This window comes from Neodiprion virginianus, chromosome 1 (genome assembly GCF_021901495.1).
Source record: "Neodiprion virginianus isolate iyNeoVirg1 chromosome 1, iyNeoVirg1.1, whole genome shotgun sequence".
Lineage (NCBI taxonomy): Eukaryota > Metazoa > Arthropoda > Insecta > Hymenoptera > Diprionidae > Neodiprion > Neodiprion virginianus.
Genome location: NC_060877.1, coordinates 4412635 through 4427513, shown reverse-complemented (window position 1 = coordinate 4427513; position 14879 = coordinate 4412635). Strand labels below are relative to the sequence as shown.

At 39.3% G+C, this 14879-nt stretch overlaps 1 protein-coding gene across 3 annotated transcripts in view; it reads left to right on the top strand.

Annotated features, from left to right (window-relative positions):
* The first annotated feature begins 295 nt into the window (after positions 1-295).
* LOC124298160 (tachykinin-like peptides receptor 86C) overlaps positions 296-14879 on the top strand; it is a 64829-nt gene continuing 50245 nt past the window's right edge. For all 3 annotated transcript variants that reach the window (XM_046749837.1, XM_046749831.1, XM_046749847.1), the window contains exon 1: positions 296-1167. In XM_046749837.1, coding sequence (XP_046605793.1) covers positions 873-1167 — 295 coding nt within the window. In that variant the 5' untranslated portion in view covers positions 296-872. The remainder of the gene's footprint in view (positions 1168-14879) is intronic.

The window sequence follows — 14879 nt, the reverse complement described above, 5'->3', positions numbered from 1 at the left end:
ATAATCCACGGCGCAAGAAACTGGCATAACAAAAACATCGCATTATCGAGCACCACTTTATTTATTCCGAGGCTTTGGTTAATCGAGAAAGCATCGCGATGCGTCGAGGCGTCGCGGCGTCGTCCTGCTGGCCGGGAGTTCCAGTTAGCAGCGCAAGTGTCGTTTCATTCATGGATATTTGAGTGTAATTGGCAAGTAGTACGAGTCGTCGGGATGACGAGCCGCATGTTTGCGTTGCGCACGCAACTCCGAGGGAACTTGATAGCGGCTGAGACTCGGTCAGTGTCTTCGAAGCTGGTCTGGCGTACGGTGCTTTCGGATCTGGCCAGAGAAATTTGCCTGTAAATTTTCACCTAGTCGGCTGCTCTTGGCACTTCGAGGGAGGCGTCATCGCCGCCTTTTGAAAGCCGCGTTTTAATCAAACAACACCGTTTCACATACGGAGGAAAAATTCTTTTTTCACGACACATACGGAATATTACTTTTGACAAATACACGTATATGCGTGTAATGAAAACGGGCTTCACGGATGCTGAATAAAGTAACGTGTCAGAGGTTATTGATATTAGGGACAAACTTTGTTGAGTTTTAGTTTTCGCCCTGACAGTTAAAGCGAAAATAAGAACTCTCAGTCCCAGTGTGTCGATGATCGATTTATCCCGTAAAACGAGTTTGTTTTTTTAAGTCAGAAAGTAAACGTCTCTTCTCACTCTTCGTTCTTCCTCCGAAGCAATCGTGCTTTAATTTTGTTCTCATCGTCTTCTTGTACGTTTTTCAAGTCACACGGTTTAACGATGAGATCGGGCGACTCGGAGCTCGACCATCGGTGATTGATTAATTACTGTACAGCTAAAGCCGCCGGTCAGGAAATCATGAAGAATGTGGATACCGAACGGTTGTACAATTGCAGTGCTGTTGTGCTTCGGCAGGATTTATCAACGGTGCGTGAACTGAACAGAAGTGATCTTTTGAACGCTCTTGAGGAGGCGCTTTCCGGTTCCATCGCGAGGGAACAACTTCGCGACAAGTTGTCCGTCTGTCTGTTTCCTGGTCAGCCGAAACCCTACGATTTACCATGGTGGGAAAAGCTCTCTTGGGCTCTGGTATTCACGGCTATGCTGCTGGTAGCTATAGGCGGAAATGCGATAGTCATGTGGATCGTTCTTGGTGAGTAAATGACCGCAATGTGTACATGCCCGAAAGATATTTATTAAAGTGCCACTCTATTTGTTCGCGTTTTAATCGACCGAGTTTCCTGTAATTCAATTATCCCAGCTCCAGGGTTCAAACCTCTCCGCAAGGTTAATTGCTTCAACACCGCGTTGTTTCCTAAAACCGATAAACGCTTTGTGGTTGTGCCTACCCTTAATACTCTCCGCGATTTATACGCGCGTAACTGATCGCAACTATTTGCAGAGTTTATAATCCAATGGTATGTAGGCATCAACTTTTCTCATTACTTTTACCTCTGCGGAATTTCTAATTTGATTATGTATAAATATGATATCCAAAAATGGATCAGATTTTTATTCTACCACGAAACATTTGGGAAAAGGTTTCTTAATACATTCGAAAATTATTGGAAGATATTGAATTTTCGTAGTATCGATTTTTGGCAAATCGTTATTATACGTGTTGAAAAAAATAAAAATTCCTTGTATAAATTACCGATAAAAAATCAGTTCACCGTTTCAGTATTACCGTTGAAATATAACAGGCAGGTAATTAATTCTGTGATCTTACATCGCATTGCAATTCGTTTTAAATACAATTCAACCTCGACCTTGTCCTTGGCTGTGGAAACGACGCTTTTGTCCTATGCGGAATAACTTGCATAATTCAAAATTTCAATTAAAATTTATTTCAACCCGACCTAGGTGTATGTAGAAGGAATCAATTGTTCCTTCACGCTTGATTGCTTTATACAGGCTTGACACTGCAGGCGGGAATTTTTCCGTGTAAAAAATCTGGTTTTAATTTAAACGAACCGATTGTTCGTAGCTCGCCAGCTGTGATACAATTTGTACTCTTGACGAGGTAGAATTGCGAATTCTTTGGCCTCGATGCATTTTTTGAAACGTAGATGTAACAAGTAGAGGGTGTAACGTAACGAGAATCAGGACACAATCTGCGTACGTTAATTCATGCGTGTTTTATTTTATTTTCCAATTTCTGTGTAGGTATTTTTTGAAAAAGGTTAAATTGCTACTTTATATTCGAGTCAAGGGTTTCGTGTGGCAAACAAACTTGGGCCTTTATTTTTTTTAACCCTATACGCTTTCGAATATTTCAACTCATTTTTCGGCCCCATAAACAGAGACCCGACCCAGCCGCGATGGACGTTAAAAAATTCTACGATTGAAGCTGATTTTTCCGATCACTGCAGCTTCTCTGCCGCGTAAGCTCTTCGAATATTCATCAAAAAGAGAACAATAATAACGTGTACGAATCAACCTTACGCAGGGAAGAAATCGTATACTTTTTTTTTCCATCGACGTCTCCCAAGGGAAGTATTAAAAGAACAAAGACTTAATTGGATTTGTGGCCGCGGTGCATTTCATTAATTCAATGAATTTCTCCTTTCCTTTTCCTTCTCCGATTACACGGACCCATGAGATTCGCCGCTTTCCACTCGGCCGAAATCGTATAATCATTTTCCCGTTCGGGTAATTTTAATTTTCATTCTCTCTAATTTTTCATCCGTTTTTTCATATCTCGCAAAATCTCTTTCAAATTATTTCGCGTCAATATGTTTGACAACGTTATTTAACAACCCTTATCGATTCGCACGACGTCTTGTTCTCCGCACTTAACGTTTTTCCATTTTCTCAAACTAGTATAATATTTGCTTTTCCCGAATCGTATAATACCGAGTATATCGTTGTATATACCAAGGTCGAATCTCCGAGCTCAAATCACACTCAACAATTTTTGAACAAATCCTCGTCCGTTTCAACCGCGACGAAGCTTCGCGTTCCAACGTGACCGTAAACAGCGAATGTATTTTGGGCGTATACACGATAGTGTGCGTTCGCATCCTAACCGAGAGGTGCGTCGTAGGGTGGAGTCATTAGCGGAAGGCACAATGCAGGGTGTAATTATAAACAAGCCTTGAAAGCACGGCCACAACTTGCGGTAAATAAAATAATTAAAGGGGTAAGAATGGCGCAGCAAATTCTCCATGGAAAATATTATTATTATACGTGTATCGGCCATTCCGCCAAATTCTATACGCGCAACGTAAAATAGAAGTCATTCCGTGGATCGAACTCCCGCAAAAATTTCACTCGTTGTAGGTTGCAGGTATTTTGTTCCCGGATGTTGTAACTCTGAACTTAGCACGTCTGCTGGCCGAAAAATGTTTCCTCGACTTCTCGTTTCGTGGTAGAAAATTCGGTGTCGGCGCGATGGTATAACAACGCGTACAAGCTTCGAGCACATCGGAAATTATACGCACAACCAAATGCGTCGGATCAGACGACGATCCGTCGAGTATAAAAACTGATTTCTGAATATTCCATGGGAATTGGTGGGAGGAAATTTGATCATATCGCTGGTGGGTCTAACTCCTAGCAAAATATAGTATAGCTATGAAACAGTCGCCTCGAACATTCAGCCGGATATTTGAATAAAAATGCTGATCGTATTCGACAGCGACGAGATTTTGTATATCGTTTTCGGAACCACGAGATAAATAAAATTGACGCTACAGATTCTGTTTGATACATTATGTAAGTATTACATCGACAAACGCTGAATCATTACTCAGTTTCGAATGAGAGTGTCGAAATTTTACATCCGAGAATATTATTATTATTAATCACACTGTATCCGCGTGAATTTTCTTCCATTTTCGTTCATTCTTTTTGTTTTTTTTTTTTTCTTCTTCGTCCCGAGTAGAAAAAAGGAATCACCACCATTTTTCTCACCTGATATATTTTTCACACGCCCATCGTCCCTGCGAGACAGACAATAACTATGAAATTTGCGAGTGGGCGGTTTATATATGTATGTATACTGTATAGTATACATATATGATATAATATAGAGCTAAAAAACCGCGGAGAATTTATTTCGCGGAAAAGTTTGAACGCGTGAAATTGTTTCGACTTTTTTCTCTTTTGTTGTAGGTATAAATTGCGAATCGCTTTGTATTAAACGTACAAATATTATGTGAAGTTTTTCTCTCGAGTTTTTATAAAATTCAAGCGTGCAGTAGAATAAATTATTAAATACTTTTAGTCCTCATTTTATACACGTTTCGGGACAAAACCGGCAATTAGAATAATCACAGTCGGTGTTTCAAGTCGAACTATATATGTATACATATAACACGTACTTGGATGTTATATTTTACACGCACGTTACCAGGGCAATACACAAGTTATTCACCCCTTTCGTTATTATTATTACTGGCACATTAGGAGGTAAATTTGCGGTGAACACGAGGCGGTTTATAATACAGAAGGTAAACTTATAAACTTAATTTTCTCGAGGCTTGCCGTGTTTGCTACGAAACTATGTAGGTATGTGCCTACTCGGGCTTTCTGATTACCAAATAATTGGCCGGAAGTGAATTTCAAGGTGAAATCCCGGCAAAACCGCTGACGCGAACTACGCTTGTACAACAATGACCTCGCACAAGAATAGTCCCGATAAATAATTCCGCGATGAAAAACTGTACGAAATATTATTGCGCGGGTAGATTATACGTGTAATCTAAGCTGTAGAAGTAATTGTTCGGGTTATTTAATCCGCAGTTTTGTAATTTCGAAAAAAAATTCATCAGGAAAGCTTAATTAATTGTAAATAAATCCAACATCGAATTGGCTATTGATTGGAATTCCTCGTTTCGAATCCAGTCTGCCGTATGCTAGATAAAAAAGAGAAAGAAAATACAACGAACGTTTCGCGAAAAGAGCGAAAAGTGCGTTTTTTGGCGGATGGCTGAACCAATATTTCTATATTAGCTTCTTGTTTTTCTTTCCCTAACGCCAGGTATAATTTTATATTAGACCCGGTTGCAAACCAGCCTCGTATATCGGTTGCTTCTGTAGACAGCTCGTGAGCTTATCGGGAATTTTAATGCGAACTGCTGAAACTACCGACCCCGAAGCTCGTAAGAGGGTCTCGAGATAGTCGGAAAATCGCTGGGACATATCCGACCGAGATATTCGACAATTAGTATCGCGAATCTGATTCTAAGTCGTGGACGAAACTCGATTTTATACTTCTTCCCCATTTTGTCGAGTTTTCTTAAAGCTTCGTCGTTGTTTCGTTGGGGTGGTAATGAGGAAAATAAGTTTTGTCTGTAACGGTTCTTTTTTTTTTTTTTTTTGTTAAGAAAATTAAACTGAGTACCGGACATTTTCAATTTCATCACTTTCAAGATGTTTTTAATATCGTGTATAGATTGGCTGCACACTTGAAAAAACTGGAATTTTTAGGGGATTTTTAATTTTGTCATGGTAAAAACTGATAATATCAGTTTTCTATCATGGGAATTAGAAATGATTTTTTTTAGCTAACAGGTTTACTTTTTTTTCGTCGAGGAAAGAAATTGGATTGAACTGACTTTTTTTTTGTATATTATATGCTTCTTCAATTCGAATTGAATTTTAACCGAATATAGAGTTAATAAGCCGAACGATTTATTATAATTAATTAAAAAAAGTAATTATTCGAATTTCGACAAGTCTTTGTTAGCCTGAAAATCATCCCCTCGTCCATTTCCTTTATCTCTTAAATTTTTCCCACGTCGCAGAGCACAAAGCCGATGTTAATTTTCAAGGAGAGTTGACTCGTCAGTTTTATTGAATAGAAAAAACTTAGATCCCTCTACGTTTCTACGGAACATTTCACCGTCTTTTGAACTAGTAAAATTAATCACTGACAAACGATCAAAGCTTTAGATTTTTCTTAATTTAATCCGTTTCTTTCACTCATATCTTCAGTCCAATTATTCGTTTGCAGTAAAGTTTCCAGCCGGCCGTAATTAGTGAGTTTTACATTTTAGGAAAATCTTCAACTTCTTGTAAAGTAAATAACAGCTGATTCTCTGTTAAAGAAATGTTATTCTGTTAGAGTCGTTTTTGAAAAAAAAAACCCTTTCTCTTCACAATGTTCTCAAATTTCTCGCATCAAGAATTTTCTATCAAAAGTTTTCGTGCTCGTATTACGATAAATCAGAATTCTTTTCTGTAGAGTCAGAGAAGCTGAAAATTAAAATTGCACGACTTCCTTACCCGCTTGTTACTTGAAACTGTCTCCCTTTTTTCCCCCCTTCTCATTCATATCGTGTAAGCCTGGATCGATCTTCGTCGTAAAAAAGTAATTGAAATATTGATGAAATCTGTGTTCTTCCAATTTTCCAAAAGTCGATATATATATCGCATACACGTCATAATATCATCAGCCCTCTTTGATCCACGATGTAAATATAATATAACGGGATAAAATTTTTCTTTGGGATACGATACTTTTCTGAAAATTCCACCCCTTCTCCAGAAATCTAACGACTTGGTAAATAACTTCCCCGTATCCAATATCAGCCGAATTTGTTTACCTGTACGGTTTTGCAAATACGTACGTACGTACATTGCTACCGCGAATTTATTCGCCGTTTGTAACGTACCTGCCTCAAGTTGTGTTCTTTTTTTTTTGTTGTTTTTTTTTTTTCTGTTTGTTTTCCGTTTCTCTACCGCCGAGCTCTTTTTCTCCCTCGTGTTACGCATGTAATTACACTACAAGGTAGGTTCATTCGCGGGGAATTATACTTATACAACCCTCGTCATTCCCCTGAGAGGTCATTACACAATTTAATAGAGAAACGTGTTGAAAGATCGTTTCGACCGATATAAAATCGCTGCCGAGGTTCTTCTCAGCGATTCCCGCATTCTTCGCATTTCGCATCTCGAACGAGAACGCTCGACCATTCAGCCTTAATTCGCCTTGTTTTCTGCCAGGCTAGACTCTGGAATTTAATTGAAAGATTATCTCCTCCCTTATATTTCTAATCCTGCGGTCGTCCTTTTCCCCCTTTCTTACATCCCGTACAAGATAGCTTCTGAGACTGCAAATTCTTCATTGTTTCTAGATTTTTCCTTCGTTGTTGTTGTTGTTGTTATTATTCTCATTGTCTTTTCCTTTTCGTACATCAGATTTCCGTTTCACCCTTTTTCGCCCACCTCTCTCTATATACACAGATCTTCGCGCCTTGCGTGATTGATTGTATATATTTTGGCGCCAATGTGATTTTACCGATTCGTCGACGTTTTATATCGACGGGATTTTGCCGAAAATTGAGAATGCTTCGTACACGTCGATCGCCCCATTATCCTCACGACACTCCCCTCCCCCATTCGCCATTTTCTCGACGACTTGCCAATTTCCCGATCTCAGTGCTTCGCTTAGTTCTCCACCTGCTCCGCCCTAAGGAAGTATATTTTTTCCATCCCGGCACTCGTCGGGATTATAAGAACGCGCGGCTTCTTCTCACTTCGCACATCTTCTCCACCAATGACGTATACCTATGTGAAAGAAAACGCACGTACACGTGTATACCCTATCGAAATGATTTGCCGGCGTTATCTGCAGCCTCGAATCTTCATCCGGATTCCTTCACCTCCCATCAGCCTCGAATCACGTTATTGTTTAAGGCTCAAGTTTTCATCCGCACTCTCAGCCGGGCTCGAATGGGGTTGGCAAGTAAAACGCGCAGTTTGTTAGCGTCTTTTTTTAGAGAGGAGGCGAGAAATTTTGAACAAATCGCAACTTTACTCCGATTACGCGAAAATAGTGCGTGACGGATTTCACTGCGATTTCTTGGTCCAAGATTTATGATATAGCGAGACGATGACGAGGAAATGAGACGTTGAAGTGTATTCGCGATCTTTGCGAAAGAATTCTTTTCTACGCATTACGAGATTATTTGTCTTTCGATCGAATAGAATACTGCCAGTGTCAATTTCCCGCGAGATATTTGATGGATATATGGAGATAAGTTTATGGAGAAGTACAAAAAAGGAGAGAAGTGTTAGGCGCGTGTTTAGGGTGATCATTTTTTTTTTTTTCGGCTTTTCGACTATCGCGAACTTGTTATACGTAGGAAATTGAATTTCCGTGCGAAACGGATACTGCGAAGGAAAATGAAGGAAGAAGCAAGCGGAAAACGTATATGTATACTGTAGATCGAAACATTGCATCCGTGACTAATTTGAATCTAACGAAACGTCGGTCTTTCACTTTGGTCTGTAAATCCGACGGATTGAAACGTGTTACTAATTTCAACGTGCACGCGATTCGCTAGTCGGAACGAATCGAAAATTCGCATTTATAAAACGCTGATCGAATCGCTGGTATCTTTTCGTGAATTAGATGTTGCAACGAAGGGAGTTGAAGTTTGTAAATAAACGCATGATTCTCGCATATTAAATCAACCTGCAATTATAGTTTTGGAGCAAACGAGATTTTCGCATGCAGAGATTAAAATCTGTCTCGCTAAACGATTAGCATTTAATTATTAGCACAAAATAAAAGTTTAATTGGATTCTCTTATAATTGCGTGTTTCGATGACTCGCAAAATTTGTTGCGTTTTCGGCGTTTATTACGTGTAACAAAGAAAGAAAAAAAAATTGCGAGCCGATAGGATGAGAAACGATTTACTCGATTTCGGTTTGGGGAGCTTCAGCTAGAAGTGAAAGATACGACGTTGAAAAACTTTTACCCTCTGACAATGAAAAATGAATAGAAAATCAATAGATCGCTGCGAGACGACTACGACTCAAATTGCAAACATTTTTTCAAACTTTTCTCTTAAGGTTAGTTCAAAGGGTCAAAGGGATAGAAAATGGCGACGCTTGTCGTCGATGGGTGACAAAAAGCAATTCGAAATTAGTTGAAACTCTTTCGCAGCCACTTGAGAATGCCGGACGCGTTCTCTGGAAACTTTATAAATTATCCGTCTGCTCCTATTCTCTCGTTCTTCAGAGTGGATTAAGCTCAAGTTCGCAGATATGATAACCGGAAGATATCGGATGAATCGTCTGTGAATAATTCGATGGGATTAAATATTCGCTCTGAGATATATAACGCAAAATTTTTGCAAGATTAAATCAAGGGGCGTTCAGCGGCAGCAAATATTGACACGATGATTACTCATACATTTTACAGAGCGATCGCAACAGATTACTTGACGAATAATCTTACTTCGACAAGGTAATTTATCACGGTTTTTAAGATTTCATAAAATTTCTTGCGATTACAAAGAGACTTCTCTGTGATCCTAAATGATTTCCCGTAACTACCAATCATTACAAATGCAGAATTTTATCTTAATATTACTGATTTCAGTGTGATTTCGAGGATTACCAAACCATTTTGAATCAGGTTAACCTTAACTCTGGTGAAAATGTGTTCTACGATTTTCTACGAATTTTTATGGAAATTAGGACATTTCGTATAATTTTTTTTTATCGTAAATATGCATGTATGAAAATCTACATTTTATCAGTAATAGAAATCTAGAATAAACTACAATTTTTAACGAAAATTAATAATTCTTCACGAAGAACTGTACATATTTACAATATCGTGCGAAATAGTAAAAAACGTTCCAGTAGTAGTAGAAATTTTCACCAGGGGATAATTGCTCGAGTGAAATCACCGCTTGGATGAAATTATCCTGTAGGATATGCGGTGCCCTCTTATTTTTCACTCCAAAGTCATATCGTTTGTCCGACTTGACGTTGACAGAGATCCTTGTAAACTCGAGTGATAGTTGAGTACCGGAGAGTATATAACGGGTCCATATAATATATCATATACGGTAGGTATCAACTTTATCTCCTCTATCGCTTATTACACACCCCTGGCTTTCAGCATTTTTCAAATCGCAGGCGCGAGTGTCTCCTCGGCGATAGCCGCACGTCGTTTTGCGATGATCCGCGACCCTGTCGGCCGTAATTCGTAAATGTGCCCGAGGAAGAGGTTCACGGTTATCGCCGGACGCTGAGAGCCGGCAAAGTGCCCGCCGAGTCACGACGTATTTACAAAAGTCGAGTCAACTTGCGTCTTTCTTTACACACACACACGCCCAAGATCTCTCGGGGGGGGGGGGGGGGGGGGGGGGGGAGGTTGGAAAATTTTCATCGCTCTATGTATCAGGCTTGTTGAATCTGCAGGGGGATTAAATATTGGCTCTGTGAAACAAGTCGTACGGTGAAGAGGGCAAAGCATTTGTGGGTCCTCCGTAGCTTCGGATTACGTGTAAGAATATATGGGGCATTCCATGACACTTTTCGTTTGGCGATCTTTTTCCATTCCGTTAAAAAAGGTTTTTGGATGTTTTTTCCATTTTTTTTTTTTTTGCTGAACCGTTGATGAGATATGAATTTTTTTAGTCTTTAAAAGACCTTTACATACAGAGGATTAAACCATAATCGGAACTCAAATATTCCATCGCCTGATTCCGAAAAAAAAAAAAAAATGATATTCAACATTGAAAGTAATTTCAAGTTGAAATGAAAATGTTTGTTTTTAATTTCATTTATCATTTTTTAATTTCATATCTCAGATTGATTTATTTGCGTTTTATTATTCAAGTAATACACTATTTTCGGCGTAACGAGAGTGTGACGTATATACTGAGAATTGTGCAAAATCTACGAGGTGGAAAATCTCAAGATGCGTTCTCGATCAACCGAAAACCAATGTTAACCGAATCGAAAATAATCCTTCTGGCTCAATGGAAAAAAGAATCGTCGGTTCGACGAAATATTTCTTTTGCGGGATAGGTAGAAAAATATTTTACTGCCGCGAATAATTTGTCGCGAAAGCGACCAAAGATTTGATGGAATTGACTAGACGGCATAGATGTTTTTGAAACGATTAAAGATTTCGCGAAATGAAGTAAAAATTTAGATCGAGTAAGAAAATATTTGTTTGGCTCGAACAATTATTTTTTCATCGCTTGATTCTGGCATTGTAGATACACGATACGAAAGCAAATGTTGGGATAAGAGGGAGGCGATTAAGGCTTGAGAGACAAAAAATTCATCGCGTAAACTTATTCAGAGAAGAACTTCTATTTATGGTGATGAGGAAAATTTGAATATTCTCATAAGTGTTTTTCGATTGATTAGTTCAAATCGCGTTTTTCTTAAAAACTCACAGCGAACTCTTGTCTAGACCGCAGTTTTTTTTTTTTTTTTTGCTGTCAAACCATTATTTTTTCCTCTCTTGATTGATAGCCTCATTTGGTCCGTGTATAAAAAGTGAAAAAAGCTGATCTATATTGGGCGTTGAACGTGAAAACGAGTGCAAACTAACCGCCAGGAGATTGCAATAGCGATAATCCTAAAAACCGATCGAATCACCCCGGCCTAATAAAACTACGTACAGTATGTATAATTTTTTTCTTCATTACTGATTTATTGTCAAGGGAAAGCCTTGGATTCCTTACAAGCAACTTCCTTATCTACAGGTAGAAGTAAGACGTAGCCGAGTATTTAACGACTTGCCTTTAATTACATCTCCTAGAACAACGTGCGATACGTGTAACGACTGTGTGGCTGAAGAACGTTGGGAAAATTACCGTGAAATAAACTTTCTATAATATATAGATGTAATACGGTGCGGAGAATTGTCTCTTTAACTTTTACGTCGCCGAGTAAACTCTCCTAGACTCGCTTCAGCTATGTTGAGTAAACTGCCGGTGGAAAGGTGTAAGAATCTACTATTTTTCAACTTTGACGGAACTTAACGATCGAATCTCTGTTCGAGTTATGAAAACTTAACCCCCCCCAGGCATGATTTCTCGGTTGAATATGCGGAGGTGATATTTACGTATGCATCTACGTACTTTAGGAGTGTTCGATTTCTCTCAAAATATGCGGTTGGCCGCGAGGAGACGATGATAAATGATCCGGAAGCCTCGTCGGAAAGTTTCCAATTTCTCACAATGAATCCCCGAGGTGAACCTTATCGCACGTCGTACTTGATCACTTTTAAAAAATGTTTCCATGCTCCGTGCAGGTTTAGGGTAAATTCGAACGTCGATGTCGTGAAATTGAACATGCGATAATGTAATGTATGTATGTATACGTTGAAGAATGGTGAAAGAGTTTTATATAAATGTGCTACGCCGTTAATATGCATAAAAGATGACACCCTCCAATGTCGTTACCTCAAAGCTTTTTTGGCGGGGGATCAAGCGACGTCTGTCACTACTGTCCCCGTAAAATGACCGGTGATATGACGGAATGGATTTGGCGGGTCCGTGCTAAAGCAACCCTTGAAATGTCACCCGGTCAACCCGACATCGCCAAAGTGTTGGAAAAATAAAATATGTATCGCAGATGTTACGTTTTTCTTAGACATTTCTTTTCATCGTTTTTGTCTTCTTGTTCTTCAGCTTGTTAATCATTACTGTTATAACTATTATTGTTATTGTTGTTATCGTTGCAATACTTCGAGGAAACTGCTCCATGCAGAAAAATGTTATACAAGGGACAATTTTGAGGGTGACACTTTGACGGTATAAAAATAAACTCGTGAATAAGTGGAGAAATATTTGGAGCCATTTTGTTTGTTGTTAACGTATGTACACATACCGTAGAGATCTGTGAGAAATCTGTACACAGAAATTTGGTGCAGAGGAGGTGGGGGGAGGATATTTCTCTGGAAATTTTCAACGTCGTTTGAATTCCCGCGGTTTTGGTAACTCTGTTATTCCTGTGCAATTTTGAACCAGCTGACTTGGAAAATAGGCTTGGAAAATTCAACCTGGCACTGTAATAAGTATATTATCTCACCCGGTGCCAGTGCTAAATTTCAACTTTTCACTTTCCACTTTCCAAGAAACGTTTCATTGACGTGTATTAAAATTCAGGGAGCAAAATTTTCACAGGTCAAAAGTTATAATATAACAGGGATATAACAGGGGCCCTGGTTTAAGCTTCATTGATCGGCAGATAAGTTACAGCTGTGGATACGAAGCTTTTATATTGAAAGCACTCGGTGAACGGTTTTCTACGGTAGCTAATTACCGAAGGGGCACGGTGATGCAGTCGTGATGAAAAAAATTGGCTTCTTTGGAGTGGTTTTCGGCATTTATGATTGGAGAAAGGCGCGAGATAATTTTTTCCCGCCGAAATCAGCCGGCATCTATTTATGTGCCATACTTGCATTATACTTCAAAGGAACCCCGAAGTCAATCCCTGGAATGGGAACGTGCCGTTAGTAATTTTCTGCGAAGCACCAGCTTTAGTTCCTTGAAATTTGAAAATTTTGAGCCGCGTGTTACCATAATTCTTGTCTGAGGAAAATCCGAGCGTTTGAAAATCAGAGGTTGGACATTTTTCGAGCTGGAGAATTTTTTACTTTGATAAAGACGGGAGGTAAACAATTGGCAAACCTTGTATCGGGTGATAGAATACGGGAGAACTATCAATTCATTTTTCTCTTTATACGAAAACCGTTTGAGAGAGAAGTTTTATTTACTGCAAGAGGTGGAAAAAGTTTCGAGTGTAAAGCAACGATAAAATTATTTGTTTCTTGCAGTTTTCGGGCACACACAAGACCATTCAAGTAAAATTACAGGGATAGGATATAAAAAAATTTTACGTTACACCCGTGTATAATTTGAATATATTTATTTGTAAAGAGGGAGGTATTTTTTCATTGGCTGAAACGTTCGCACCAGTCTAATCCTTGGTTAATTTGCGGTCGAAAGGCGGAATAGCGAGGCGGTTGTTTTCTCCAAAAAAGCACAAGGCGTCTGGCTCAATTCGAATTGCCCTTTAATCCATCCTCCCGGCTTTCAGATACGATATTCGGCTTCCGGAGGGAGGCCAAGAATCTCCTAGCGACGGGATTTCGATTCGCTGGTAATTGTCCCGAACCTTTTTCCCGGATTCCTGGGGTAGTCGTCGATTTTTCCCCCGGTTTCCAAATCCTTGTATGTAAACATCCGGCGAAAATGCGGTGCGAACCACAATCCTGCTTGAACTCTTTATTTCTCTGCACGATGTTGATCCAGATCAAGGATCCGATGTTTACTCTTCCACCATTATACGTGTCACATGTATAAACCGCTCTCGAAATTGAATCCAGGACCAAGGAGTGTTGGATTTTTTTTTAAATTGCCTTGTCGCTTGGAATTTATTTTCAGATAGCGTCGAATTCTTCGCTGCGTGCGTCGAACAGTGGGACGGAGTCCAGAAACAGGGAAGTAAACCTCTAACGAACTACGATTCGAACAAAGTCTTGTTCGCAGGGGTTTTCAAAGTCGCTTATTACGAATCCGAAGTCTAATATACTGTAAAAAAAATGGTGAATCCAATATGGCGGACACTTTTGATAGAATGACGTCGAATTTCGAAGATAATAAGTACAGGAGGGTTTTCGAGGTCGCTGAATGCGAATCCGAAGTCGAAATACTGTTAAAAAAATGGTGGAATTCTTCGCTGCGTGTGTCGCGTCGTTGCCCGCATTTGGTGAACACGTTGCTCGTCTGGAGGGTTTTCTTTTCATCCCCGGCAGCACGCGTTGTCTCGTAATTTTAATTGCTGCACTCCTACCACATCCCTACGCGAGGCGACTCTTCAATTGAAACTACGTATCTACGTATACCTGTATATATGTATATATTAAGTACGGTTGTGACTCACGTGCGCAGATTTAGCATTCGCAGCGTGAATTTCAAATCGCAAAAGCTCGAGAGTTGGTTTTGCTTTCTTTTTTTTTTTTGGATTATCTTTCTTTCGTTGCGGGAGGATTCTGTATTTTAGATCATATCTCGTTTTTGACGAAAGAAACGAAATATTCCTGTTTCTTAAAGTTTAAGGCTATCGATTGGTTATTATAATAGTAACTAAGG